We start from the raw sequence: 17,051 nt of genomic DNA, 5'->3' as shown, positions 1-17,051 counted from the left end.
TTAATAATTTAATATAATATAATTTAAAGTTATTTTAAAAATTAATTTAATTAAAATATTTATAAATATTAAAAAAATTTTGCCGACACGTGGGCAACATTCTAGATCCAGTTTTTCTAATAATAGCCTTACAATTAAATAAATACAGATATTGAAAATGAAATCGACATATTAAAATATGTAACGTTAATATTTATATGTTTAATAATATTTTTTTATTTAATATGTGATTAATACATTCTGTCTGTCTCTTATGAAATTTTGACGTTACATAAGCAAGTCTTATTCCATCCATTTTCTACGGAAGGATTAGTCGATTGTTTAAAATTCCTATATAATTTTAAAAAGTTTGGAATCAGAAGAAAAAGATGGTTATGAAATATTCTGTACCAGCTGTCAAACATTTCTGTCGATACAAGTTTCATGGCTTATCAACTTCATTAAAGGTCCTCCACTTTTTTTTTTTTTTTAATTAATTAAAGATGTTTTTGAATTTTATTTGATCAAATTGTATTTACAAAAATAAAAATTCGAGTGATAAAAAAAAAAGAAAGTTTATTTTCTTATCAATTTGATTAATCCTTAAAGATTAATTTCTTCAGTATTATCTTTTAAGTCTCAGTTTTCCTTTATTTTTATATTAGAACAATAAATTTTAATTAACAATATGTGATGTTTTTTATTTTTAAAATTTTTTATTTTAATATTGAAAAAATAAGATGATTCTAAATTAACTTTTTAATTAATAGATGTTAAATGTTCAAATTAGGATATAAAATTTGAGTATTATTTTAATTAAAGATATTATTTTTAATTTGACTTAATATAAAATTAAATATTTTTAAATAAATTTAGAACAGAATTACACCATGATAATGTGATGCACATATTAGTAAAGTCAATAACACATGACATATAAATAACATGTGATACATGAATAATACATTATCTTATTTTTTATTACATATTTTTTAAAATATATTAAAAATTTTTGAAAAATATTTTTTTATATTTTCAACAAAATTTATTTTTTTTTATTTTAAAAAGGTCATTTTTATTAAATTTTAAAAAATAATTTTTTTTTATATTTTTAACAAAATCCATGCTTTTTATCATAATATTTATCAGAGATTTCAATTGCAAGATTCTTTGTTTAAAATATAAAAAAAACTATAATTTTTACGTAAAAATGTAATGTTTGTTAATAAATGCTATGTTTTTTTTTTTTTTAATATAGTCTTTGTTGAATTTATGAAAATTTGAAAAATAAATTTTTTCATACTATATCATCAAGCAAAAATAAAGAACAAAATAAAAATTTTTTTATAATATATTTTCAATAAATATCAAAATTTTATTTTAAAAAAGGCGATATTTGTTGAAAATGTGATAAAGACAACGTTTCTAATCTCAAAAACGTGATTTCTATTTAAAATATATTAAAAAAATTACTTTCATAATTTTTATAAAAAATTATTACTCTTTTAAGGTAAATAGCATTATATATATAGAATTCAAAAGTACAATTAAGTGAAGATAAATAAAAAAATATTTTCCTTTCTTCTTATATTTAAAAAAAATTTTGGAGATTAGAGATTTTATTCTCTACTTTTCCTCTTCTTGATATTTTAGAAAATTTTTAAAAATCTCAAGCAATCATATTTCCCGAATCAAAGTTAAAAATAAAATTACAAAAAATAAAATTTTAACAAAAAATCTTACATTTCCTTAGGCAAATATCCTCTTAATTTTTTTTTAAATCCCTTCCTTTATCATAATTTTATTGTGGTTGAATCTTACTTTAAATTAATATAAAATATTTAATCTTACATTAAATTAAATTAAAATTAATATATTTAATTGAGAAAATATTTAAACATTAAGTTATAAATTGGGTATTTAATTTTAAAAAAAATACACACCAACTATTAAATCGAATGTTAGTAATATTATAGTTGATGTTATAAGAGAATAAAAAATTATAAAATATATTGAAAGTTAAATTTTTAAACTTCACAAATAAAATTAAAAAAATAATATATATTTCTTAAGGTACATCTAAAAAAATAAAAAAATAAAAAATAAAAATAAACATATGTCAATCTTTTAGTATTACATATAAAATCATAAAATTTATATTAATAATATATTAAATACTAACTCTAAAAAAAATTATATGGCCAAATTTGAACGCAAAAGAAGTTATTTGAAACTAAAAAATTTTCCATCAAGCCAATTAATAATTTAACCTAACTTCTATCCTATTTTGAGATTATATGACTTCGTGGCTTAAACGGTGAGACACTTCACATCAATTAGGATTTATCTTATTAATTAGGATTTAAAGTGGGACCAAAAATAATTAATTTTTTTCAAATAGATTTGATGGATTAATAAATCGAACCCTCCATCTCTCTTAAGTCACAAGAAAAGTACAAATTGTTTGCTAATGTTTCTCTAACTAGTATTAGTTTTTTTTTTTTTCAAATTATTTGAAATCATAATCATTTTTAAGAAAATTTGAAAGAAAATGAAAGGAAAAATAAAAGTAAAAAGTGAAAAAAAATACAAAGGTTAAAATCAAACTCAAATGGAAAATGATGTATAAATTTCAAAAGATAACATCAAACCAATTTTGCAAGTCAGGGGATAAAAATCGAATTTGTCGTTATGCTTCGGTTAAACATTAAAGTTCGTCATGGGATTGAATTTTCCAAAAAAATCAAATGGAATAAAAATAGTGGCGAAATTCAATATTAAAGCAAAAGGTTAGGACAAATTGGATTCCTTAACAGTCACACATATCCCTAGACGGCTAGACCCTACTTGCACAGCGCGGGATGCAATGAAGAAAACAGATTGGTTTACATTCACATTCACATTTACATGATTGTGACAATGAAAATGAAGCCGCTAGGCCCCCCAAATTAAATGCGTAAGATTGCAGACAACGGCAATCAACGTCAAAACATTGAGGCGAAAACAAAAATAAAAAAAAAACAAAACAAAAATTATTGAAAAAAAGGAGTCGACAACCAATCAGCCCATGTTTCCCATTTGAATAGTTCATTTTCTTTCACGCTCTTGGTGTGATAAAGTGAAAGCAACAACCTCCATTTTCACTTGTACTAGTATATTCTCACTTCCAAACCGTTTCCTATAAAGCCCAACCTCCATCAGATTCATTTCAGTTGTTAAGGATAAAAGATTCCTGTAATTTTACAAAAGAAAAGAAAAAGAAGAGAAATGGATGGGAATGGTAGGGATGAAGATAGGGTTGAGAACGGATTCAACCCAGAAGAAGAAGAAAAATATGGCAAGAATAATAATAAGGAGGTGAAGGGTCGTGAGATGTCAGTGGAGCAAATCTTTGAGGGACAGGAAGTGCCATCATGGAGAAAACAGCTGACGATGAGGGCCTTTGTTGTCAGCTTTGTGTTAAGCATATTGTTCAGTTTCATAGTGATGAAGCTCAACTTAACAACCGGAATCATCCCATCCCTCAATGTTTCAGCTGGTTTGTTGGGGTTCTTCTTTGTCAAGACGTGGACTAAAATGCTTGAAAAATCTGGCCTCCTCAAACAGCCTTTCACCAGGCAGGAAAACACCGTTATTCAGACCTGCGTCGTTGCTTCCTCCGGCATCGCCTTCAGCGGTACGTATTTCTATTTTCCTGTCTTTCATTTGTATAAACTGTAAAACTCTTATCCCTTTTCTGGAACAAAACTTTCCGAATTGTCTCAAAATCAGACACAGAGTATTCTGACCCTGTATAATCGGGTCGGATAGTTGAGCCCGGACCTGGTTAACGAATACCCATTGCTGTCCAGAACCGTTTAGGCCTTGCGTTTTCCACCACACATCCAAAGAAGCTACTAGTCCTTTCCTTTTACAAGTACTTCAGCTTTATGCAGTGACGTTGAACAGTATTATTTTCTGCTACATTGTAGTGTATAGATTGGGGAGACTAGATGAGGGAGTGGAAATTGCTTTCTTGGTTAATCAAAAGTGTCATCCACTTTGTCAATATTAGACATTATTAGCAATAGAAAAAATAAAAAACTACCCATCAAAATTTTCATTGAGTTTTTGTAACGTGAAACTTGAGTCTTTTTATTGTTTAATGTTTAATATTATATTTAAATTATAATTTATTAATTAATATAATATTTAAAAAATATTTATTTTTCATATATAATTATTAATATTATATTAATTAATAAATTTATAAGTTAAATATTACAAAAAAAAATTTAATTTAAATAACACGTTATATAGTTTATTATAATTCAAAAACTTTTAATGATATTAACGTTCCCAGAAATGCAGTTATTAAGTGTGAAAATGCCAAGCTGTAGATTAGTCTGGGTTTGGGTCCACAGTCCACTAAAAAAGAGTAATGGATGGCGGCAGTTAAGCCAAGTTGCAGCTTCTGGAAAGAGGGTAATGATAGGATGAGATTGAGAGAGGCATGCGGTATTTGCCGTATTCTGTTGACAAGTCAATGACAGTTTTAGGCTTTTTTGGAGGATTTTTATGCCAGAACATATTAGCTGCAATTCTGATGCTAAAAGTCAAGCTGACACAATATTTTTCGTATCTTAAATAACTTAAAGCACCATGTTCACATTATATAATGCTAGTAATTATTATGCTAATGATGTATCATTAATTTAATTTAATTATCATTTATATGTATGACTTCTATAATTTATGATGAATTGGGCTTTATTCCTATGAATGGTGATGATAAATCTGTTAAAAAATAATTAAGATATGAGGAAGATGCCCCCCACTCTTATCACTATATAACTGCAACCAATATTAATCAATACCAATCATATATTACCATTTTATATAATCCATCAATGGTGTATGGTTAGACAGTATATTGTCTAACAACAACTTTTAAAACTGTTCTATATTTTTTTTTTTGAAATTTCCTAAGCTATCCCTAGCCCCCCTGCCCTGTCTATTTATTTGATTGAAAATGATATTACATATATGAGCTCGTTTGAACTTGCAACCATCAAAAAATAATAACAGTTTCGTACCAACTGATTCTAACATCAGTTGGATTTAAAACTGTTCAATCTTAATTACCCATGTGATCAGATTCATGTATTGCATTTCCACTTATATTTTGCATACTTGGTAAAACTGTCCTTGGTTAATTTCTTGAAAGATGAACATGTTCTGCTGTATCAAACATTAATTAATCAATGCTTAACAATAGTGAGAAACATAACTACTATGAAGATGAACTTAGATCACACTAAACTCTGAAAAAAAAACAAGTTCCATTAGTGATTTAGTATTATGAAATCACTTTTTTTCTTTGACATGAAATCGTGTGATATACTAGTTCACATAAGACTCTGGAATCAACATAACAAGCGCCTTTTAAGGACAAAAACTCAGAGAAAGAAAGCAATAGCTTGCATTGTGACTTTAGGAGCAAGAATCGATTCACCTATCACAGATAATGTTCTTATGCATTTTGGCAATTACATAACAAATTTACAGCATAAAACTGTGGTTTTAGACTCGTAGTACTTGCAAATTTTGTAATGTATACTTTGTTTAAGAGTTGCTGGAAATTCTATTTTTACTGTACCTGGTTACAATAGGTGGATTCGGGAGTTACCTTTTTGGAATGAGTGAACGCATTGCCAATCAATCAGGGGACAATGGAGGTTTCAAGAATCCATCACTAGGATGGATTATCGGCTTCCTTTTTGTTGTTAGCTTTCTTGGTCTCTTCTCTGTAGTGCCTCTTCGAAAGGTACATTCTGCTCTGTCCCTATATATTTGCAAACTTGCAGCAACCACATTTTGAATGGACAATGTAATACAAATTTCAAAACAAATATTTATATGTATCGTATTGTTTAAATGCAGGATTGAAGTCATTTGGTTGATACTGAATAATTAACCTGTATAGCTCATTATTCTTTTGTCCTCCTTTTCTCAGATCATGGTCATAGACTTCAAGTTGACATATCCAAGTGGTACTGCAACTGCACATCTTATCAATAGCTTCCACACTCCTCAAGGAGCTAAGCTAGCAAAGTAAATCACTGTCATAGTTGTGATTTCTAATTCAAGTTGATCATTTCGAAATTTATACATTCTAATCTTCTCATGCTTTTTACACTTGTAGGAAACAAGTAAAAACATTGGGCAAGTTCTTTTCTTTCAGCTTCTTGTGGGGTTTCTTTCAATGGTTTTTCACTGCCGGAGATAATTGTGGATTTGTTAACTTCCCTACATTTGGTCTTAAAGCATATAAGAACAAGTACGTAAAATCTGTTATTATTTTCTTTAGTGAACACAGTTAATGTACAGTTGATACAAGATTTAAAAATATTTTGCTAAAAGAGTGCTAAGCCACTTTCTCGTGAGGGCATATTTAGCTAATACATCCTTTGTAATGTTCAGGTTTTACTTCGATTTCTCTGCAACATATGTTGGAGTAGGGATGATTTGCCCCTACATAATAAACATATCACTGCTGCTTGGAGGAATACTTTCGTGGGGTCTAATGTGGCCTCTCATTGAAACAAGAAAGGGTGATTGGTTTCCTGCAAATCTTCCCTCAACCAACATGCATGGCCTGCAAGGTTACAAGGTTAGTTTCCTATAAGTTCATCAAATCTGTAGTTTTCTGCCACCATTACATAAAATCATGAGACTCTTCCTCATTGACGCTTGACGTATTCCTTAAATTCAGGTATTTATTGCAATTGCCATGATTCTAGGTGATGGACTATACAACTTTTTAAAGGTGTTAAGTAGAACCCTCACAGCCTTGTTTTATCAAGTTCGGGGCAGATCAGCTCTCCCCATTGCAAACCAGCCCTCTCTTGATACCTCAAATAAGCTATCTTATGATGACCAGCGTCGAACCCAACTCTTTCTAAAAGATCAGATACCTACATGGTTTTCTATTGCAGGTTATGTCACAATTGCTGTCGTCTCTACCATCGTACTTCCACATCTCTTTCACGAACTCAAATGGTATTACATATTGGTCATCTATGTCTCTGCACCAACACTGGCTTTCTGTAATGCCTATGGATGTGGACTGACTGATTGGTCCCTTGCTTCCACCTATGGCAAGTTAGCAATCTTTACAATTGGAGCTTGGGCAGGTTCACATGGTGGAGTCCTTGCAGGCCTCGCTGCATGTGGTGTCATGATGAACATTGTTTCAACAGCCTCTGACCTAATGCAGGATTTTAAGACTGGCTACTTGACTCTCGCTTCTCCTAGGTCCATGTTTGTTAGCCAAGTGATTGGCACTGCCATGGGCTGCATAGTTTCACCTTGTGTCTTCTGGCTGTTCTACAAGGCATTTGATGATCTTGGACTTCCTGACAGTCAATATCCTGCTCCTTTTGCAACTGTTTATCGCAACATGTCTACATTGGGGGTAAAGGGCTTCTCTGCTCTACCAAAAAACTGTCTCTTGCTTTGTTATGTGTTCTTTGGTGCAGCCATCTCGATCAACCTCATTAAAGATATGCTGGGTAAGAAATGGGGATCCTTCATTCCATTTCCAATGGCAATGGCAATACCTTTCTACCTTGGGCCATACTTTGCAATTGATATGTGTGTTGGAAGTTTGATTTTGTTTGTCTGGGAAAAGTTAAACAAGGCCAAGGCAGATGCATTTGCACCAGCAGTTGCCTCTGGTTTGATCTGTGGGGATGGTATATGGACTTTACCTAGTTCAATACTTGCTCTAGCAGGGGTTAAACCACCAATTTGCATGAAATTTCTGTCGAGGGCAACAAACGGCAGGGTTGATACATTCTTAGGATCATAAAAGTTGAAGTTAGCCTACCAAGGAAGTATGCATGCAAAATATTGGAAACTCATAGCCATGTAAAATATCCCATCAAGTATTATATGTATGTTGTTCTTCTGTGTTTCCTTCTTCCTGGTGTCGACAAAACAAGGTCCAGCAAAGTACGAGCAGTAGAGGCTGAGAAAACAAGATAAAAGAAGCCAATGAAGCATGTTGACTATCAAGCATGTGACAAATAGCATTACCAACATGTTATTGTTGACTCAGTGAAAAAGAATGAAATTTCATATGGTGAATATTGTCTTTGTTTTAGCATGTTTACGGTATTTTTTTTTTCTGCAAAGTTTACACTAAGTAATTGGAATTGCTCATTTCTTTTTGGTATCAGAACAATTTCGATATATCAGTTAGAAACCTCAATGTTAGTTGCAGGAAAATGATGGACAAAACTATTCGATTAAAAAGGATTAAAGAATACTTCTTATTTAGCAACATGTAAGCCTGATACATTTCTACTGATAAGCAACGAAGTGAAGAACTAAATTTGCTTTGTCGTGGTATTATAATCTCATGCGATCCAATCTTCATCGCTTCCATTAGCATCCTAAATGAGATAAATAAGAATAAATCACTAAAATTGACAACAGCCATGCAATTTCTGATGCACATGCTGCATCAGAACCAAAGGCAATTAAAAGCCAAAATTTTCAGCTGCATGGATATGTCACAAAGAGGAAAACCTGCACTACGAACAAGTTATAGAAACCATAAGAATATGGAAGCTTAACAGTTACTTATTATGAGAGCTGAACTACATAATTCTTGGACCGCCAATTATTCTATATACTCAACCTGTGGAACTGCAGATTGATAGCAAAATGGACCCTCAATTTCTTAACAAAGTTCTTGAAGATGATAAAACACAAAGACAAACAAGTATATCCAACCTGTTCCAACCATCTTTTTTTTTTAGCTAAAAATAAATCCTTTTTAGTAAGTAATTTATTACTAAACAAAAATTATTGTTTGGTAAATAATTGTTGTCCGTTGCCCCGTTTAGGACTTCCTCCATTTTTAATAAAAAATGTTTGATGATGTTTTGATTTTGTTTTATAAATAAAAAATTTAACTTTATTAAAGAAATCATAAATTTTAAAGTAAAAGAATAAAATAAAATAAGTTATTTTATTTTTTAAAATAAATAAATAAGTGAAAAAAACCAAATAAAAAAATTATTAAAAAAATTAAATTATAGTATATAATTTTATTAGATTTAACAATTCTTTTATATATATATATATATCTATTTGATATCTAAAACATATAAACCGTGATATTTATTATATTGCGAGCCCTTGGCTGATATTATCAGAGTTGTTTAAACACAAATTTTAGGTGGTTAAACACGAGCTTGAGTGATTTGATTTTGACCGATATTATTGGAGTTGGTTAACCTAAATTTCTCTAGTTCTATTTTTCTTTTAAGCCTTCGGATTTGGTGCATATCAAAAATATTTATTACATCATAATTTATATTGTCAGATTAAATACAAACTATTTTTTTATTTTAAAAAAATTTATATACAATTTTTTATTAAAATTTTATTATTTTATAAAATTTTAATCCTTATTATTTTAATTTTTTTCCATATCATTTTTTATTGCGTCATCTTTCTCTTTAAAATTGTCATGCGTAAACTTTAGGCAGCAATCGAAAATCCTAGCGTAAATCATTTTAAATCATTTCTTACTTTTTGTTTTTTTAAATTTAACATTTCCGAAAAGGGAAAATGAACAAAGAAACGGTCTATACACAATAACCATAACTAAGAATCCGATCTAAGATCCTCTAGAAATCACAGCAAAATAGTAAAAAAGTTAGGAGAAGTTCTATTCATGCAAACAATTAGGGTTTTCTTTTATCTGGTGTAGGAAATGGCACTGAGTAATGTAACTTTGGCCCCAATTACTCCTTCTTCTTCTTGTTGTTGTTGTTTCTTCTTCACTCGAAGCTCCAATTACATTGAGCTTTTAGGATTCGAAACCCTAACCAAGTCAAACGGATGTCTTTTTCCCACTGTGAGAAACCGCTGGAGATCCGGCGCTATCGTCACTCGTATCGGCATTGTCGAGAAAGCGCTGGTTTCACCTTCTTCCTCCTCGCGCACCGCGACCGTTGTCGGAAACGCGGCCGTTGATATCCCGGTTAGTTGTTACCAGCTGATCGGCGTTTCAAGTCAAGCTGAGAAAGACGAGATTGTGAAATCGGTGATGAATTTAAAGAGCGCTGAGGTCGACGATGGCTACACTATGGATGTCATCGTTTCTCGTCAGGTAAAACGGCAGTTGAAGTGGTTGTTTTGTACCTTTTTTATGCTTTTTTTTTTTTAATTTCCTTTCTTCTTTATAGGAAGTTTTGATGGATGCGAGGGATAAGCTACTTTTCGAAACAGAATACGCTGGAAATGTGAAAGAAAAGATTCCACCGAAATCTTCACTTCGAATTCCATGGCGTTGGTTGCCTGCTGCTCTTTGCCTTCTTCAAGAGGTGCATTATATTTTATGTATTTTCGAGTGTTTATTTTTCGCTATTTTTTATTTTTAATAATTTAGTAGATATTGTTAATTATTTAGAATATTTGGGAGATTTTGTTAATCATTTAGAGAAAATTTTGTCTTGTTGCCTTCTCGTTTGTAATGTAAGGTTTAACTACTATGGGTTCCTATTAACATTCTTCTTGCGTTTGAAATAAAATGTAAAAAAATAAAATAAAACTAAACTAAACAAAAAAAAAGAAGAAAAGAAAACAGGTTTGAATAGTGTTCATGCTTAGTTATCATGTTTGAATTGGTTTTACATTTTAGTCAGTCGCTCATTGTACATCAAGTATGAATTTAATTTTTATTATGAGCTTTTGCTTTAAATTTTTGAGGAAGCAGAAGCAAAATGTAATAAACTAATGAAAACTGAGACTTCGTTTGGTTGTTTGTTGTTTCTTTCCTTTTTTTTCATTTTGCTTGTTGCTGTTTATTTCTTAAGAATTTGCTAAAAAGTAAAAGTAAATTGTAAAAGGGAAATTGGATTTGGTAGGAAATGAGCACATGGTTAAAATGTAGAGCGCATATTCAAACATAATTGCTGCATATCAATGTAATTTGGTACGCTGTGCTTTGGCATCCGATTTTTTTTTATTTTTTTTTTTTGCTTTTGGAAGCTAAAACAAAGGAAAGTATCCACCAAGAAAGCCTTAAATAAGTCAAGGATTTTAGCTTGGTAACATAGAAATGATATGTTGTGGGTTCCTTGTGAATCAGATTGGAGAAGAGGAGCTGGTTCTTGAAATTGGGAGTGCAGCTGTTCAGTGTCCTGATGCTAAGCCATATATTCATGATTTGCTTCTATCGATGGCACTAGCTGAGGTGAGGCAAGTAGGAGAAGAGCTTAGCAGCTTTTACCAGTTTTAACATCAGCTTTGCTATGCCTACTTTTCTTATCATAGGTGCTTTCTTGAAGTGTTCAATTGCAAAGATTGGTTTTGAAAAGAACAAGTTATCTGAAGGATTTGAAGCTCTTGCTCGTGCTCAGTGTCTTCTCAGGAGTACAAAATCTCTTCGACAAATGACATTGTTATCTCAGGTAATTCTTGTTTCTATTTTTTGCTTTTGCCTTCGGCTTATTGAAGGATTGCTAAGATGTGCTGTGGTTTAGTCTGTAATAGGTGTACTCTTGGTTTTCATGTGTCTCAATGGCAATGATTATTGTTAATAGCATAAGGTAAACATAATTATACAATCCAAAATTTCTAATGAATTCATCTTATGGTTAACACTTAACATATTCAGCTGATAGTGATGACTGCAATATTGTCAGAGGAAAGGTGCCACATTTAGACATCCTGTAATTTTATGCCATCGTTATTACTCAAGGGTTTATGTTGCAGCCTTCTCTTTACGTTAATTTATTGACCATCATTCTTAGATAGAAGAATCTTTGGAGGAGCTTGCACCTGCATGCACATTGGAATTATTAGGCTTGCCCCAATCACCTGAAAATGCTGACAGGCGAAGAGGAGCAATTGCAGCCCTGCGTGAACTGCTTCGACAGGGGCTTGATGTGGAAACATCTTGCCAGGTCCAAGATTGGTCAGGCTTCTTGAGCCAAGCACTTAATAGGCTGTTGGCCTCAGAAGTAGTTGATATTCTTCCCTGGGATAATTTAGCAATTGCAAGAAAGAATAAGAAATCAATTGAATCACAGAATCAAAGGGTTGTAATTGATTTTACCTGTTTCTACATCGCCTTGATTGCTCATATTGCTCTTGGATTTTCTAGCAGGCAAAATGACTTGGTAATTTCCTTATTCCACATGATCTCTAAATGATGTTTTGGGGGTTCTGTGTTGGACTGGTGGGGTGGGGAGACTGTTAGCTATTGATTCTTTCTTATTATTTTCACCTTTTACTATATTTGTGTAGATTATCAAAGCAAAAACTATATGTGAGTGTTTGATAACATCTGAGGGTAATGATCTAAAGCTTGAGGTGGCTTTCTGCTTGTTCCTTCTTGGACAGGTACAGATTTCATCTCCTCCCTTTTATCAAATGTTGCATTAAAATCTTGTAGAAATTGAAGATTTTGTTTACTTGGAGGCTGGAGCATTTTTTAATTGAAATACTTTTGAAACTTATATGTTGACTACTAGGGAAGTGAGCCTGAGGTTATTGAAAAGCTTCAACAGCTTGAATCAACTTCAAATCCTACTCCACAAAATTCTATCACAGGAAAGGAGATACGAGGCACTTCTAGTACAAATTCACTATTGGTATATCTTAAACCATCTCATACTTCAAAATATGCATCTGAGAATGCAGTGAATAAAAAGTTTCAACAGTTGGGAAGTCATATGTGTTTAATTTACTGTTTTCAATGGTTTTTTCTTTTATGATACATTATTAGTTATTTTACATTGACTATCAAATGGTGATTATATGTATGCTTAGGAAGTTTCTGGAGAATTAAGGAGTCTGTGTGTTATTTCAGGCTCTGAAGGATACATATAATGGAGTAGTGACTTGTGTAAAGACTCATAGAGGGGTGGCCAGATTGCCCAATAACAATAGTTTACTCAATGGACCAGCTTTTTGCCCTTATCTATTTGCCTTGGTGATTGATGAATTTATTAGGCATATTCAAGATTCTATATTTGGTGTATCATGTATGCTTTTGCAGATGACATGAATATGGTGGATGAGATGACAGCCATTATAAATGCTTCAGCTATGAAGGGAAACCATAGAATCAAAAGCTTTCAGTAAGTAAGTCTAAAAAAAGTGTATGAAATGAAAGCTTCAGGAAAGCAAGGAAAGGCAATGAAGCAAGGGTAAAAATTGAAGAAAAAGATATACTGCAAAGTGAGCTGTTTCAGTATCTTGGCTCAATCATGCAAAAATAGGTTCCAAATATGATTGATGAAATAGAGAAATTTTAGTGGGGCCTTCACTTGTGTGACAGCAAATACCTTTAAGCTTAAGGCAGATTTCTGCATGATAGCAATGAGGCCAGCATTGCTCTATGCTATTGAATTTTGGGTGGTTAAGCAAAAGATGAAAGTAGCAAAAACGAGGATGATGCAAAAGATGAAAGTAGTGGACATGTGGATGATGCAAAAGATACATGGGTTTATAAGAAAATATTGGATTAGGAACACGCACATGCATTCAGGAAAAGGTGAAAACAGTAGTCAGCATAAAACTATGACACTTGTTTAAGTGGGTTGGCCATGTGGGGCAGAGGTCTATAAATGCTTCTATTGGAGTATGTGATTTAATGGAGAACGTTCATTTCAAAAGTGGGAAGGATACGCTAATGAAGAGATAAGTGGAAACCGTCCAAAATGACTTTGTGCCTGATGCATGCCTTTTGCGCCTAGGCACACTTTTTTCAAGGCTAAAGGTGCAGAAAAAGTGTGCCTGACTTAGTGTCCTTTCGTTTCTTTTAGTTTTTCATTTCTTTGGTTAGCTATTCTTTCATTAGTCAAAAAGGGACAGTTTCAGCTCTATTTACTGGACTAAAAAATTAATAATATATCTGATGCACAACTTGTTGAAGAAACTGAAGTAAACTTGGAACTTTATGATAATTCTTGATCTTTGGAACACATTAGGTACTGGATGTAAACTCTAATATTTATTAACAAATCATATATTTTAAGCTTATTAGATGTAATACATAATTTTTGTCCTGTAGTTATTAATTATCTTTTAGAAATTAGTCTCTTCACTCAAGTGAGCTTTTTTTTTACACCTTGGCTGATGTAGGTGCCTAGAGGATGCCTTGTACCTTTGACAACATTGAGGTAGAAAAGGGCTTGATTCTTGCTTTTGTGGAGAGCGTGAACTTAAAACTGTTGAATGTGTACAAATTCAAGCCAAGTACCATGTTAATTCATGTTCTCTTTTTATTGTTTCTTTTTATGATTTGAAGACAAGTAGTTTGGTAAGGTTGTGTATTTGATAATAGTCATGATTGTGGTGCTAGTTGGACTGTGTTCCACTACCACATAACGCCTTTGAATCTTTGACCTTCTTGTTTATCTTCAAGATTGATGCCTTCTCTAATATCAAACTGTCTGCTGACTTAATCAGGAAATGTGGCTGAAGGATGCTGTGCTTTCTCTGTTTCCTGATACAAGAGATTGTTCTCAATCTTTGGTAAGAGCAAAGTGATTGAGTTATCAGATTATCAAGGAAGTGTTAACATGTGTACATGTCTGCAGGCCAACTATTTTGGTGGTGAAAGAAAAGCTCCTGAGAGCAAGAAAAGTAAAGGAGCCCCTCAGACCATGCCTAATCTAGGCCATAAATCACTATCTACTGCTCTTGCATCAGAGAGAAGAGATTTTGAGGATTGTTTTCCCCATATGAAATCTTCTCTACATATTGTGTCAGCTGTTAAACAATTAGCACCAAGCGATTTGCCGAGCCCTTTGTTAACGGGTGACAATAGCAGTGGGAGCAATGGAAGTGCATCGTCTGTTCAATTGAAAAGAAAATTAGGAGTAAACGAGAATAAAGCTTGGGAAAGCTGGTTGGCCCAGAGGAATGTGACTGAAAGGGTAACTTTTCTTACTGTATTAGGGTGCATTTTTTTCACTAGCTTTAAGCTATCAGGAATGAGATTAAGTGGGGTCAGGCGGATGTCAGTATGGGCCTCCAATAAACCACACTTGAGCACAAGTTCCCTTACCTGTAAAGGACATTCTTCCTTGGATTACAGTGTAGGCTCTTCTCATATCAAGGAAAGTGGCATCGGTGGTGGGATAAAGAAACTCTTAGAATTGGCTAAGGTTCAATTCAGGAACCCTTCAGATGCTAGGATTTCACAAAGTTCCTGCCTTCCTGCTAGTCTTTCAACCTCCATTATGGCAGCGGACAAGAAGCAAATGTCTGTGGAAGAAGCTGAAGCTCTTGTCAGGCATTGGCAAGCAATTAAAGCTGAAGCTCTGGGACCAAACCATCAGGTTCATATCCTCTCTGAAGCTCTTGACGAGTCAATGTTAATTCAGGTAAAATCTATTGAACGATATCTTTTGATTTCATGCTTTTGCTATGTTAACAATAAGATAATCCATAAACCTTTGAAAGGCACCAACTCTGAATTCATGATGTGGAAAAAGTATGTTTATTTCAAGATTCTATTCCTTGAGGTGGAAGTAACACTTCGTAGCTAAACCCTTTGGCTTTTCTGTTTACATAATTGGTCTGCAGTGGCAAACTTTGGCTGATACAGCAAAAGCTAGATGTTGTTATTGGAGATTTGTTTTGCTTCAATTGACCATTCTGCGAGCAGACATTCTGTTGGATATAAACAAGAGGGAGATGGCTGAAATTGAGGCTCTCATAGAGGAAGCAGCAGAGCTTGTTGATGAGTCTCAGGCAAAGAATCCTAATTACTACAGGTGATCAAAACCACTTTGGCTTAGTGCATTTTTGGGGCTCAAATTGTAAATGTCACTGTATATAGCTGTATGTTAGAATAATATTTGCAAAGCTTGAAAGGATGCCAAGGGAAAATTTCCACATCTCAACTGCCAATGCATTAACATTAAATTGCAGCTTCAGTTAAATCCGTCTGAAAACTGGCTACATCCCTGTATTATGTTGCATTTTCTGCATTATTTGTGTATCTGTCACTTAAACAGTCTTATTATATTTTACTTAAAATTTTGCCAAAAACCTAAACTTTGAAACTGTTCTATTATCCTTTCGACCAAGTTTCTTTCTCTTTCGATTGCAGCACTTACAAAATCTGCTATATTCTAAGAAGGCAAGATGATGGATCATGGAAATTTTGTGGAGGTGACATTGTAATGCCATCATGACACAGCATTCTGGAACATGTATAACAAACCACGATCAGTCGACCGGTAATTGTCTCCTAACTTAGCTTCTAGTCTGGAACCTTTGGCCGAACGATGAAACCTGGGAATGTAGAAGCAGATCTCCAAGGCAGTGCTGTGATTGGATTTTCAATTTGGTCAGCCATACGTGATAAGTTATAATTTTAGCCATTGCCTGATTCTAACATGTGACTGCTTGTAAATGTCCAGAAACCTTTGAGTACCTAATTTCAATTTTTTCATTGTAAATGCGAGTTTGACAGACTCGGGGTTATATAATGGATGTATGAATCTTTTAATGAAAATAGATGTGACAGTGGCACAATTTTGACTAGCCTAATGTCAGATTTAACAATTCAAAATACGATATGAGGATAAGATATGAAAACGATATAAAAATAAGATATAAAAGTGATGATTTAAAATTACAATAATAATTATATGTTTAACAAAAATATATATTTTATATTTTCATATCAATATAAATTAATATATAATTTTTATATAAACTATAATATAAATATATGAATTTTAATATTTTATATAATATAAATATACGGTTACCTAATTATTTATTCTCCAATTAAGATCTGATGAGTCTAAATGATGTTTTCTATCATTTTTTTTTATAATTTATGAATATGATTAATAAGATAAGATAAATAAATAAGTTTGGTAAATTGAAAAATAAGAGATTCCGAATGCAGCTAAAAAAGTTGTAAAACCATTTTAAGAAAATTAATTCATGTTTAGTTATTATTCTTATTTCTTTGATAATTTATAATGTTAAAATGGAGAGACAAGTGGGAAATATTTTTTTAAATTAAATTGGTCCTTAAA

The 17,051-nt window shown here is 32.2% G+C and overlaps 2 protein-coding genes across 3 annotated transcripts; both read left to right on the top strand.

Moving 5' to 3' along the window:
* Positions 1-3,189: 3,189 nt before the first annotated feature.
* On the top strand, positions 3,190-8,197 carry LOC111294411 (putative metal-nicotianamine transporter YSL5). The gene is made up of 6 exons (XM_022887706.2): positions 3,190-3,655; positions 5,631-5,785; positions 5,975-6,072; positions 6,164-6,298; positions 6,442-6,631; positions 6,734-8,197. The coding sequence occupies exons 1-6, from the start codon at positions 3,247-3,249 to the stop codon at positions 7,829-7,831; spliced, it is 2,085 nt and encodes a 694-aa protein (XP_022743441.2). The 5' UTR covers positions 3,190-3,246; the 3' UTR covers positions 7,832-8,197.
* A 1,338-nt stretch (positions 8,198-9,535) lies between these two features.
* On the top strand, positions 9,536-16,551 carry LOC111293820 (plastid division protein CDP1, chloroplastic-like). 2 transcript variants are annotated; one of them, XM_022886788.2, is made up of 11 exons: positions 9,536-10,147; positions 10,224-10,361; positions 11,129-11,233; positions 11,328-11,450; positions 11,793-12,161; positions 12,289-12,384; positions 12,516-12,635; positions 14,473-14,523; positions 14,589-15,377; positions 15,580-15,770; positions 16,109-16,551. In XM_022886788.2, exons 1-11 carry the CDS (start codon positions 9,749-9,751, stop codon positions 16,191-16,193), a joined length of 2,466 nt encoding a protein of 821 aa, XP_022742523.2. In that variant the 5' UTR covers positions 9,536-9,748; the 3' UTR covers positions 16,194-16,551. The 2 variants fall into 2 exon arrangements, with proteins under 2 accessions (XP_022742523.2, XP_022742522.2); XM_022886787.2 differs by having other exon boundaries at positions 14,458-14,523.
* Positions 16,552-17,051: the final 500 nt, after the last annotated feature.

Source organism: Durio zibethinus, chromosome 14 (genome assembly GCF_047325235.1).
Source record: "Durio zibethinus cultivar Kanyao isolate XHJ-2024 chromosome 14, ASM4732523v1, whole genome shotgun sequence".
NCBI lineage: Eukaryota > Viridiplantae > Streptophyta > Magnoliopsida > Malvales > Malvaceae > Durio > Durio zibethinus.
Note: the sequence above shows the minus strand (reverse complement) of the source record. Positions and strands in the feature narration are given on the sequence as shown.